The following is a 13,687-nucleotide window of genomic DNA, read 5'->3' as shown; positions in this document are numbered from 1 at the left end:
AATCTGCCTGCCTCTGCCTCCCTAAGTTCTGGGATTAAAGGCAATTTGTACAACTGTTTATTTAACACATTGTTAGTAAGTTGTGAATAATCATTGTTTTTATAGAATATGCAATATTATAGAGAAAGCCTCACAAAATGAATATGAGAAAATAACAACACCACCAACAAAAAAAACCCCACATGGTAAAATATATATGCTTGGAAGTTTATCAATTAGAACTGAATTGGGGTCTATTAATGATTTCTATTACAAAACAATTACTAACATTCTGTCTCTATGTCTCTGTCTGTCTGTCTATCTCCCTCCCTCCCTCTCTCACGGTGGAGGATGGCAAAAAAGAAAACAAACATGCACAGCTCACATCTTCATTCTGACTCATGAAAATGAAGGTCCTATGACTTCCATTTAGGGAACAGAACAGCCCTCACAATCAGCACTGTGCTCTGTCCTCACCTTCCTTTTCCGCACAGGGAACAACCGTCTAAGCTTATGTCATAGAGAGTTGTGTCTACTCTTGAAATTAAACTGCTAGAAGTACTGCTTGTGCCCTGCACACGGCTCCTCGCACAGTGTTCATTATATTCACCCATACTCCCTCAGTTAGTGCAATCTTCCTGCACAGCTGGCTCCAGTGGTAGACTGCGTCTGAATCTGAAGCATCCTCCTAAAAGCTTGTGTGCTGACGTCACGGCCTGCTGCCCTATGTGTGCTGACTGACGTCATGGCCTGCTGCCCTATGTGTGCTGACTGACGTCACGGCCTGCTGCCCTATGTGTGCTGACTGACGTCACGGCCTGCTGCCCTATGTGTGCTGACTGACGTCACGGCCTGCTGCCCTATGTGTGCTGTTGACATCACGGCCTGCTGCCCTATGTGTGCTGACTGACATCAGGATCTGCTGCTGAGGCTTTGAGGAATGAGTAGATCAAAGGGCTCTTGGCTTTTTCAAGGGATTAATCACTGGTGAATTCAAATTTTGAATAGGCTGTCACAAGGCAAAGAAATAGGGAAAACTGGGTCTAATTAGAAAAAGGTCCCTGGGAAGTCTATCTTTAACGACTCTATCTTGTCATGGCCCCTTCTCTTCTTTGAATTGCCCCACCCCCGAGTCCACATATACTTGCCCCATATAGAGAGGGTAAGAACAGGCCAAAGAAATGGTTCCACCCGTGAGCATTTAAGTGGGGCAACTTACACGACACAGGCAACCTAGAGCAGCTGTGCCAGCAGAAAAGAATGACCCACGCCTGCTCATCTGTGAAGACAAGAAGACCTGGGCATCCTCCCGCATTCCACCGCAGAGGTTAGTGACCTCAATCCTGTGTCTTGAAGGCCTACTGTGAGTAATCAGTTGCTCTGATTTTAAGATGGCAACACTGCACCATGAGCAAAGGACAGAGTGCTACAGTTTCTGTCTCCTGGCTGCAGGAAGGACGCAGCTCTCCTCCACAGCATCTTCTTTGCAATGGTGTCTGCCTGCCTCATGAAACCAGTTGATTGTGGTCTGAAACTCAGAAACCTCAAGCCCACATCTTTCCTCATTTAACCTGTCTCTCAGGTATTAACTTACGATGGTGGGATCTGCAGCACAGCACTCTTTCTCTTTTTGTATATACATGCACGTGTGCATATGCTGACGGGGTAGACAACATGAATGGGTCCTTGTTACAGACAGAGATCCTGTTCCCGCAGTTCTGGACTCTCTTCTGGATGAGACTCTGCAGCTGCCACAGACACTGCTGAATGAAGCCCAGAGGCTCTCTCCTGTACAGGCTCGTGCCACTGCCGACGACAGGAGTGCTAATATGCACAGGAAAAGCCTCCGTGTAGCTTCAGCAGCAGCTCTGGCTATGAACTTCAGCTCAACTTTCTTTCCTCCAGGCTTTGCAAAGACGTCCCAGGAAGTAACCCTGAGTTAAATTACGCCTCACTTAGAGTGCTCGCACAGCGTCTGTCTGTCCTCTGTACCAACTAGCTGAGGCTTCAGACTGAAATGATCTAGTAACACAGTTTTAGTAAATTAACTTGCTGACACATTACTGAGCAAGTTTTCCTTTTCTTCATCCCAATTTTCCTGTGCACACATACACATACTTTGTGGTAGCATGGAAATATTCACTTACCGTAGGAATAAAAGGCTCATCGGGTGCACAGTGGTAATTTTGTAATAAGGCTTGAAGTTGCAGAGAATTTAACTTAAAGCATGTGCTGTTTATGTTTGGAATGTCATCCGGTGCATACTTATCCATCGTAAGCAAAGTAGTAGCCTATTTAAAAGAATAAGTATTATGAAGTAGCATTAAAAATGTTTTTCTTTGAGAAATATCCTTTGAAAAACTGAGAGTGAAGCTTAAAGAACTCACACTCAGCATCGTATGTGAAGCCCTGGGTTCGAAACCCCAGTACCACAAAACAAAACGAACAAAAAACCCTGTGTAACAGTTGTAAAGCTGATAACTTGCTAATCTGTTTTTAAAATGCAGGATGCTTCTAAAGAGCATTAACATTTAGCTACAAGCATACTTTTGTAGCCTCTTGGGCTCACTTTACTTTTTGTGTTTTAATATAATTTGATTCAATCATCAATGTTTATAGTGTGCTTTCGAAAGCTTGAGTTTATATAGCAATACAGATGACGAATTACAGGAATTGGATACTTTTGCTGATATGAATTTTGATCAAAGTTGAGAGCTAACCAGCTTCTTGGAATTCTAAATATCTTTAGAGGAAATGAAGGCTAAAACAAAAGTTAATGAATACATTTTTAAAAGTTGTTAATTGTTGTAAGTTTTGAGGCTGCATGTAACTCATTTCCTTAATTGTAAATACCAGTTCCTATACTTTGGTATCTGAAGCTTTCCCTGAGAGCTGTTAAGTAGTAGGCTATGACTTACCATCTAAACAGCTAATTAACTGCCCATTTTAAATCATCATTTATGCTTCAGCATATGACTTTCTAAAATATGTCTTGCTGATTTCACCAAACAGAACACTTCGGTGATGTCTGTATCCTACTGTTTACACATCTTCTTATAAGGTAAACAATGTCCTTGAGAGTCTGGTGTCGGATGCCTGAGAACTACAGAGCAGGGACCATGTTCCTACGCAGTTGGTTAGAAGAAGGATAGTTTTACTGGTGCCCTTGTGCTAAGACATTTGGTTTCAGCTGCTTTGTCACGGCAGCCCAGATGCTACCCCAGCACTGCTTGACTCTATGCAAATGAGAAAAACAGTGGCTTTATCAACCCAAGTTCTTTCCCATCATAAAGATCTAGAAACCATCACAACAATTAGCAGGGAAGAGGGCGAAGCAGGCGGAACAGGGCACAGCCCCCGCACGCACCTGCACAATCCTGCTCAGGTGGCAGTCAGCTGCCAGCTCCAGCCCCTGCTTCTCTGCCCAGGCTTCAATATGGCCCAGCTGCTGGCGGATAATGGCTCCCCAGTAGTGGGAGCACAGGCCTGAGTCTGGGTCGGTCACCAGTCTGTTGAACAGCCACATGTTGATGAAGTGGAAGAGCTGAGAGAAGAGCTGGATAGTCAGGGCAGCATTGACCCTGCAGCGCCGCAGCAAGGACATGGCTCCTGTGAGCGTGTGCAGCACGTCGTCTGTGCAGGACACAGGGTAAAGCATCAGGGACACGTGTCACCGCAGCACCTTCTGTGTTATGCCACATGGACAAAGGCAGTCACGGCAATTAACAAATGCTGTCAAACCAGTTATAGGTGCCGAATTCAAACAGAAAGCGGGCATGTGGTCTTAAACCATACCATTACTAAGTAACCACAACTCACATATAAATTTACCTACAAAGTCTTGTAAAGAAGTATAACTAACAGCAAAGCAGAAGTGAAAATTATTCATAAATCTAACAAACAATTCCTTAGAAGTCATTTAAAAGGCTGCCAAATCCAACAAGACCTTTGTTTAAGAAGCAACCCTGGCTCCACGGTTAAGAGCACTTGCTGCTCTTCCAGAAGACTCAAGTTTGTGTCCCAGTTGCTTGTACTCCAATTCTAGGGTCTCTGATGCCCTCTTCTGGCCTCTTGGGGCACGGCACCCACAGCACACACTCACACAGACTCCTAGCAATATATTCAACATAAACAGAAGGGCTGGAAAGGGGGATCAGAGGTTAAGAGCACTCGTGGCACCTGCACACACCCAGGTTCAGTTCCCAGCATGGCTTAAGAGGCATCTACAGCTAGCTCCAGGGACTCTCATCACCTCTTCTGGCCTCTGTGGGTACTAGACACACTATCCATGTAGTGAAAACTCATAAAGAAAAAAAATTAAAATATAAGCTCTTATTAGAGAGGCACAGCAGAGGTTTGTTAGGCCTACAGCCTAGACAGAGGTCAGTGGCACCAAAAAAACAGGGAAAACTAGGAACTGAAGGGACGGCTCAGTGGTTAAGAGCACTGGCTGCTCTTCCAGAGGACCCGAGTTCAATCCCCAGCACCCACATGGTGGTTTCAAAACTGTAATTCTGGCCCCAAGGGATTTTACACCTTCTCCTGGCCTCTGTGGCTAACATATGGTATACAGACATATATACGTGGAAAACACATAGGCACACACTTAAAATAAAAATAAAGGTTTTTTTTTTAAATTTAAAATTAGAAAGAAAGAAAGAAAGAAAGAAAGAAAGGAAGGAAGGAAGGAAGGAAGAAAGAGAGACCAAGCTAAATGTTAGGGAGGCACACAAGACCCTGACCTATTTTTGGTCTTTGCAGATTGTTCTCCTCAGGATCATCCAGAAAGGCTGGCATGTAGTTATTAAGTTCTGACTGAAGACAGTGAACCAAGTACCTGAAAATACATAAACAGTTTTAATAAACTTAGCAAGTCGTACAGTTAGGGTTAACACCTATCACTATTTGAGACATTCTATATTCTTTAAGAATACTTTCCACTGAAAATAACAAGAACTGTACTCTGAAACCCTCGAAACAGTGCCAGAGTGCAGTCCTCTCAAGTCAACACATTCTTCTATGCTTCTTGTTAAGCATCTTCAATTAGGGTCAGTAAAAATCTTTAATATTAATTTTGAAAGCAGAACATGAAGCAGATTAATTAATTCTTTCCAGAATGTGCTTCTTACTTAAATGCCATCTGAACCAAGTGTGCTAAAACGTCCTGGGCATCTAGTGTGATCCGACTAAGGTCACGGTCCTGTTTGATGAAGTTGAGGAGTTCAGATGCATTTGCCATCCAGAAAGCAAGCGCCCCTGTAATGTTCTTTTGTTTCTGTGGACAGAAAACATTTCCATAACAATACAAGACATTAGAAAAATTAGAAATAAACAGGAATGTTCCTGAAAAGCTGAAGATAGACCAGTACCTTCCCATGTTCACCAGGTATTTACCACAGATACCAGATAGTTGCAAAGAAATTTAGGTCCATGCAGAGCAATGGGAAGCAAATAACCACTGCATGTCTCAGGATTCATGTCATGGACATGTTGGCCTAATTAGATGTAATTTGCAGAATCAGTAGAGAATGGAAAGACTGTGTGTCATAAAACCAAACTGTAGACTGTGCATTATCTGGTAATCTGTGTGTCATACACATACGTATCCATGGTTACCCACAGCCACCCTGATACTTGTAGTCACTGGCTTGGACACCATGCAACTCAGTATCAAGTACTGATCTATCATGTCCTCTCTTGACCACATTTGCAGGCCAGGCAACCTCAGATGAGATCCAAAGAATAGGAACCAAGGATAAATAATAGAGAGGAAACAGAACTTCTGTCATTTCATATCCACACTGAAGTGCATTAAGCAGAAATTATGAAATGCTGAATAAAGTTGCACAGTCAAAAAGAATTTTAGTACTGCATGTTTCAGTTGCTGAATGAGGGTTATGAGCTGCTCAGTCCAGCGTTTGCAGGATCGTGTTGTAATGGAAGCAGCATGAGAAACTCAGCTAAGCCAGCACAGCTGGGTCAGGCCCAGCAGCACGTCCTACCTGATCAACCTGGTCTACTTCCTGGAGAAAAACAGACGAGGGGAAACCAAGCAGAACAAGAGAAAGAAACTTGTAAACAATCATGATAGTTAAAAAAAAATCAAAACACTAACATGAAGGTACGACATGAGGTACAACACTTAGTTATTCCCAAATTATTTGACATAAAGGGTTATTAATTTTGTGTTCTTACCATTGGCACAACAACTGAATTTTATAGTTTATAAAGACAATGTCATAATAAAACACAAATGAATATACTGGTCTCTTTAAAAGACAGGCAAAGGAAGGACTTCTGAACACTTTAAAACAATACTGTGAGCTGACCACATAAAGGGAAAGGAGCCCATTCCCCTGAACTATGAGAACGAGAGTGAAAAGACCAATAGAAATGATCAAAATAAAAGCGGACAATTTTAAAAGTGCATAAAGAATTATATCACACCTATACTGAAGGGAATGGTGTTAACAGTAGAATCTAAATTACTATTTACTGTGGTAATTCTTTTCTACCACCAATGAACACTCCAAGTCTACAGGGGACCTACTCTCAAGTTTAAAAGCCTTTTCTAGGCAATAGTCAAAGTCCTCATGGGCAGACAGCAGTGGGGACAGGTTCTCAAAGGCAGTGTGGTGACAAAGCATCACAGTCTAGAACAGGTGTTCGCGTCCACATGGCAGAGGCGGACGACGACCCTGGATGACAATGACAAGCACACGTAGGGAGTGCAGGGTGGACTGGCCTGCCCTTTGCACCTACTCTTAGCCTGAACAAGTCCATCCAACTCCACTGCGCCAACCACTCAAATGTGAGAGAAACACTGTGGAAAACCTTTGGCTTTTAAAAACAGTAACAACTCTGAAATTATTAAAAGACCATCTTGTTTTCCCCAAAATTATACTGCCAGTATCTTTTTTTTTTAATGACCAAACCATTTAACAAAAATATTTAACAGTGCATTTTTAGTTTCTTAGCTGAGTAAAGGCACTGGTAAGTTCAGAAAACTTCTTAAAATCTGTAAATTTACTTATAATCTTTACAATTAAATCCTCAAAATTACCTGCAAATATAAAAAAAAAATAGAGAAAGTAGCTGTGCCAATTTTATCAACTGTAGACTCTGAGTAGTTAGGAAACAAACCATTCTACCACCAGAGAATTCCTATCAGGGTGTGAGAGAATTCCATCTTCAGTGAGAAGCTGGCTTATCCTCAAGACTGTCACCCCTACAGACACACTGTCAATGCGCGCTCGCGCTCGCACACACACACACACACACACACACACACACACACACACACACACACACACCAACACCTCAGCAGGCGCAGTAAAAGCAAGTGCCTTGCACAGCCACTAAAAGTCTGCAACATGACACCAGAGCCTGATCCTCTTTGCACTGGAGAGGCATTCTCAAGGCGCAGGCGATTACACACTGTGTGAGTTTCATTTCAATAAATTAAGAAAAAAAATTAAAAATTACCATCATCTCAGCACTTTCTCACACTTAGTGCACTTTTAAGAGTATTCTTTGTGATTATTATGTTATAACCTATGCAGTTTATCATCATTTACTCTACAATTTACAGAGAAAAAAAACTTTTAAAAAAGTTTTTTAAAAAAAGTTTTTTTTCAACTTTAAAAGCTATGCATGTTATCTAGAGGCACACTGGTAAGAGGCCGGCGCGGCCCCTCAGGCTGAGGGCGCACTCACCTGGATGACACCTTCCATCATGCTCACCATCTTGTTGACGACAGCAATGGCCTTGTGCGTGCGCTCTGCGGGGCTGAGGTCGGGCCTGTGCTGGCCGGACAATACATACCGGCAAGCCATGTAGAGCACATATGTAGGTGACAACTTAAAATGAACTGTCGAGCTATTGGTATAGTTTATAATGGCAGATAAAAAAGAATCTTCAGCTGTAGAAAGATTTTAGAAAAGAAGAAAAATGAGCAAGTATGAAAGTCATCTGAAAAAAACAAAACAAAACAAGAACTCACGACTGGCAGAATCTAGAGTTACTTACAACTCTCCCTGAATTCAATACTGGCAGGCAGTATCAGCTCAGGCCCAGCAGCATCCTGAGTTCTGTAAGAAAAAGCTGACATCACTTCAACTGCCTTAAAATACGGTCAGTAGCTAACAATGTCACCACTTATGCCTGTGTACATTTCTAAAACTAATTCATGTCCACACGGAGTTTTGAAGTGTAGCATAGCAAACAGGACAGTCTCTAAGCCTCTTCTGCTACCTAGTCAACATTCAGACGAGTGGACGCAAGGTTCACTCTCTGAGGTACAGACTTCTGTCGTTAGGGCAGACACGACACACAAGTCTGGATTATTAATGAGCACAGCATGCTGAAGACAAGGACCTCAAGCACCCAGCTCAGGTAACAGTGAGACGACCCTGCTGGGAGATAAGAGAGGCTAAGCCACAGTGAGCTGGAGACTAAGGCTTTACAAATGGAAAAAAAGCATTTCCTAAGAGGTGGACATCACTGCATCGCTTTCTACAGACAGAGATTTAAACAAGTGCTGGGAATGGAAATGGGGTCTTTTGCAAGGAAGATAAGTGGTCCTAACCATCGAGCACGTCTCGAGCCCCTCGAGTGCTGCCTGAGATCATGCAGCATGCCCCCTTTCAAGGATCACAATGAAGCATGCCTTTAAAAACATCACTCTATGTGCTCATTTACCCTTAAGGTTAGGTAAATTCCAGGCACTTTTTAGCACTTTGTTTAATACCATACAAATAAGGACTATCAAAAATTTAAACAATTAGAAACATTTTAAGAGCTAGCTGCATTCTGTGCTACTGTTTAAATATTTCTAGGTATTTTGGAACAAATACACTACATGGCTAAGGATGCTTTTATTTCTGTGATGGAGCTATCCAAACAGATGGCTCAGCACCCAGTGCTGAGGGGACAAGGCTGAACACTGTTTTGCTGTATTTCTCCTCAGCTGCAAACTTGTGCACATGCCTGCGCGTATCTAACAGGCTGGATACACTTCATGCTGTAACTATGACCAAAAAGCACTTAGAAGTTACCACTATGCACTTACTAAAGTGGTCAAAATAAATTATTACAAATCCAGCCAGGTGTGGTAGCGCACGCCTTTAATCCCAATACTCAGGGAGGCAGAGGCAGGCAGATCACTGTGAGTTCGAGGCCAGCCTGGTATACATAGTGAGTTCCAGGGCAGTCAAGGCTACACAGAGAAACCTTTTCTTTAAAAAAAAAAAAAATTATAAATCCATTGTAGCTCCCTTTGTCTTCTGGCTAATGTCAAACTCAAATACTCTTTCCTCTTGATATATGATTAGGACCATAATTATCCTACCTTAGTTTGGTACTAAATAAACAGACAAATAACCTTGGTTAATATTTCATCTTTATCAGTTTAGCTCAACTTTAGCAGAGATGATCAGGAGTAATTCCTAAAGTTAGAGTGTTAGCGCACGCACAAGCCTAGGAGCACGTGTTCTCCCCTCTGCACACTTCACTGTGAATCCCAGTGACTTACAACAGATTAGGAACAGTAAGCTAGATGCCAACTTAAGATGAGATGGAACAGCAACACAGGTCAGGGTTTCCGGAGCAGAACTCCTTGCTAATGGCACTACAGCGAGGATCGCGGTCTTTAACATTATTTCATTCCACTAAGCACAGGCAGAGGGTAATAAACTGTTGAACCATTGGCCCACTCAATAAAAAGTTAATACAAATAACCAAATAATCTTGTTTAGAAATATAAGAGGATACTTTGGACTAGATTTCTAATAATTTAAGGACCAGCTAACTGAAAAAATTTTTCTCCAATAGCAAATAGTTCCCTTATCCTCGTTCTTACCTTTGCCAACCATGAATAGATGAATAAAAAGAATACTAAGGGACTGGAAAATTGCTAAATAGTCAAGAGAGATTCCTGCACAACCCTGAGGACCAGAGTCTGGATCCCAGCACTCACATAACATACATATGTAAACACATACTAACACACATATCTGAAGAAAAAAGAACACAATGTAAGTTAAAGTTTAAAAAAAAAACTATTATCATTTTAAAAGCAAAATTACTTCTATTAAATTATATTAGTCCAAATTTATTCTAGTCTATAATTTAACAATTTGAGTTTAACTTAAAATTTAGGAATACTTTAAGTTCATGATTATTTCAATATGGATCTTATACTAAGTGGGGTTTATTGTTGTTGTTTGGTTGGTTGGTTGGTTGGTTGGTTTTCTTTTTTGAGACAGAGTCTCACCACAAAGCTTTGGCTGGCCTCAAACTCTTTAACTCAGAGATCCGCCTGCATTTGCAATTCAAGGTGTGCACTCTGGTGCCTGGCTGGCTGGCACCTTCACTCCCCTTCTCCCCGAGACAGGGTTTCTCTGCGAAGCCCTGATTCTCCGGGAACTCACTCTGTTGACCAGGCTGTCTTCAAACTCAGAGATCTGCCTGTCTCTGCCTCACGAGTGCTGGGATTAAAGGTGTGTGCCACCACCACCACCACCACAGCCACCTTCAAATTTTTAAATGAATAAACTTGGATAAACTGTGTAAATTATTCATTTCATCGTTTTAACACACTTAGCAAAGATTTCTATTAACTGAAAAAAGGAAAAAACTGTTGGTGACGATTAAAAAAATAATCACTACCATCACTCGAAAGGATGTTTATATTTGCCTAGAATTTTCATTTTAAGCATTATTTCCTAAACCACTCAGATTCTATACTACACCAATTATATTAAAACACTGCTAATTTCAGCACAGACACTGTGAAAACTGTAGTAGGAATTAGAAGAAAGGCTTATGTTTCCATCCTGTCTCAATATCAACAAACAACACGCTTAGTGTGAAGAAAACTTTTAGTATTTGCAAAACGCATTAGGCTTACCTTGCAAAAAGAAACTGCTAAAATTTGTCTTATAGAAAATAATTTTTACTAGCCAATAATTTTAAAGTAGTCACAGCGACCTGAACATGACAAGAACGATTTTCGTGGTTGGCACGCTCCCTCTCCTCCCTCGACTGAGAGCCACAGTCACACGTCACCCACTGTGTGGACGCACACCTACACTCATCGTAACACCAGCCCATGGTGGATGGAGGCGCACACGCCTTTAGCCCTAGGCCCTGGGGAGCAGAGGAGGAGGATGTCTGTGAGTTCAAGGCCAGCCTGGCTCGCATGCTGTGGTCCACAGCCTGGGTTATACAGCAAGGCCCAACTCAAACACATAAAGCACAGGAAAACCAGCCCCAAGTCACTGCTTCACCACGGCGGACACCATGACCACCACTCATCACTCTACACCACCTAAAACACACACAGACACAGAAAGGGAACCACATCTTATAACATCTAATAATCACACAACCAAAAACAAAAACTTTACATAAACAGTCAAAAACCCACAAGAAAAATAACCTGATATTTGCTGATAACTACATATTTCATCATTGGACTGAAGTTATTAAAACTCCTGCTATACACAATGCCCTCTGCTGAGGGCAGTAAAATAACAATGAGTTCTTAAGGCCTATGACTGAGCTGACAATCAACTGTAACCCTAGGCAAGTCACCCGCCAACCATCTGGTCTCTGACAAAACCAGAAGGAATGCCTTCCTCCACACCCTCAAACAAGCCAATATTCTCAACTCTGCCAGCTACACGTTCATCCGGCATTTTCACCCCGTCTGTGGCCTCTAGGGCTCTAAGTACTATGGTGTTACTGAACACTGAGCATGTGAGAAACAGCCTGCTACAGCACTTCCAACAATCTCAGACAGCACATGGTAAGGAAGCCTGATTTATTAAGGAAACGTACTAAAAAGCATAAAAGGAAACAGAAAGCAGAAAAGCTACATGTCATAAGAACCGAAGCAACAATATAGGGAAACTAATTCATCTTCTACTCAGCAGGGAGACATACCATATCAGTCTCTCCAAAACCTTATTTTTAATTTACATAGTTTTAATTTCTTCTAGAAATGAATGCCATAGCTCATTCCCTCTACAAAGGGATCGCATACCAAAAGGTCGTAAGAACTCCTTTTCTCCACATGCTGCACAACGCAGCCTTAGAAGAACAAGTGTCACTCATCGTGCCTGTATCAACATGGCGACATGGACAAGCAAGGAAAGCAATTACGAAACACTTACTTGTTTCTTCTTCAACTCAGTAACATAAAAATAAGTCATAAAAGCCCAGTGAAATTCCGGCTAACTCTTTGAACTCAGGAGTTCCCCAGGAGTGCTCACATCTCTCACAGTCAGTCAAGGTGAGTTACCTGCTTTCTCTTCGGCGGTAATCCTGCTCCTGGTCGAGTCGGATCATTGGCTTCACCATCCCTCGCTCAGCTGTGCTGGAGGCAGAGGGCACCCTGTCACTGTCCAGTCGAGTAGCGCTCTGTAGCAAGGGAAGCCACAGTGTGTTAGGATGCCACACACACCAGCCAACTAAACTTTACACTTAGCACTGCAGCAGAAATCTCATGTGAGGGCTGCCAAGCAGGCCACAAACCAGGCAATAGCCAGAAACACCCAGGACACTGAGCCAGCGTGGACAATACAACCATTTTGATTCCCAAAGAGCAAGGACTAAACATTAGCGACAAAATTACTTTGAAAGACTATTTCCCAAAGTTATACTCACAAAATAAAAGTGGCCAACAAGATGGCACTCTAGGAGGCTTCAAAACTTTTTAAAAGGCCGGGCGTGGTGGCGCACGCCTTTAATCCCAGCACTCGGGAGGCAGAGGCAGGTGGATCGCTGTGAGTTCGAGGCCATCCTGGTCTACAAAGCGAGTCTAGGACAGCCAAGGCTACACAGAGAAACCTTGTCTCAAAAAACCAAAAAAAAAAAAAAAAAAAAAAAAAAACTTTTTAAAAAATAAGCTTTTAAACGGTGAGCAATGGCAATGAAATAAATTAGGACATTTATGTGCTTATATACTAAAGAATTGTTTTTAAGTGACATAAGAAAAAAAAAACTGCTCACGAAGTAACAGTCTAATGAAGTACACAAAGGTATGTGACATGGGAGTGAAGCCACAGGTGCACAGACCTTCCTATGATCTAAGCGCTCTGGAAAGGGTCCAGCAATTTTAATAATGCTAATATTACTGTAGACTATGTATGGCATGAGTGTTCACGTTCCCTGCTTACTAAGCTATCTTGGTACACGTTGCTGTGAGAAAAGCTCTGCTTGCCTCTCAAGTACTCTTTCATCGGTATGAGCCAAAATTCTGTTGTAGTGCAGCACTATTCAAAGCACTAGAGGCACAGGAGTAATTCACGAAGCAGCACTCCAGCGCTGAAAGCTTACAGGCCACAGCATCAATTAGCAAGCACAGGCACCAGGTAGTAAAAACAGCTACACAAAAGCATTACACGGAGTAGTGTGACTGGCTGCTGCTCAACATGACCTCATTAGGAGGTCGGGCTAAGACAAGAAGGGACCAATCATGTGGAAACAAAGAGTAAGACCAAGTACAAGGTAAAAAGAGCCTCGGATGAGAGAAGTGGGGCATACAAGAACAGAGTGTGAAGGAGAGGGGACAGCCACACTTACAGCCCTGCTGGAGGGAGGGAGGCCATGATATCAGGAGCTGGGTGAAAGGCTTTGCCAGCAGAGCTCCAGCAGAACCAAACACATGCCTCGAGTGTTCAAGAGTGATGGCAGCCAGCACAG

The 13,687-nt window shown here is 42.4% G+C and overlaps 1 protein-coding gene across 25 annotated transcripts in view; it reads right to left on the bottom strand.

Moving 5' to 3' along the window:
- The window catches only part of AFDN (afadin, adherens junction formation factor), a 120,287-nt gene that overhangs the window by 41,784 nt on the left and 64,816 nt on the right, over nt 1-13,687 (bottom strand). For 18 of the 25 annotated variants that reach the window (XM_084776463.1, XM_084776483.1, XM_084776473.1 and 15 more), the window contains 8 exons: nt 12,285-12,403; nt 8,009-8,070; nt 7,696-7,901; nt 5,982-6,002; nt 5,109-5,254; nt 4,722-4,816; nt 3,347-3,612; nt 2,127-2,270 (listed from right to left, as the gene is read on the bottom strand). In XM_084776463.1, the coding sequence (XP_084632589.1) occupies nt 2,127-2,270; nt 3,347-3,612; nt 4,722-4,816; nt 5,109-5,254; nt 5,982-6,002; nt 7,696-7,901; nt 8,009-8,070; nt 12,285-12,403 (1,059 nt within the window). The remainder of the gene's footprint in view (nt 1-2,126; nt 2,271-3,346; nt 3,613-4,721; nt 4,817-5,108; nt 5,255-5,981; nt 6,003-7,695; nt 7,902-8,008; nt 8,071-12,284; nt 12,404-13,687) is intronic. The other 7 variants (XM_084776486.1, XM_084776468.1, XM_084776469.1 and 4 more) reach the window with 1 other exon arrangement.

This window comes from Acomys minous (assembly GCF_964271855.1).
Source record: "Acomys minous genome assembly, chromosome: 3".
Lineage (NCBI taxonomy): Eukaryota > Metazoa > Chordata > Mammalia > Rodentia > Muridae > Acomys > Acomys minous.
This window is presented reverse-complemented; position numbering and strand designations above follow the sequence as displayed.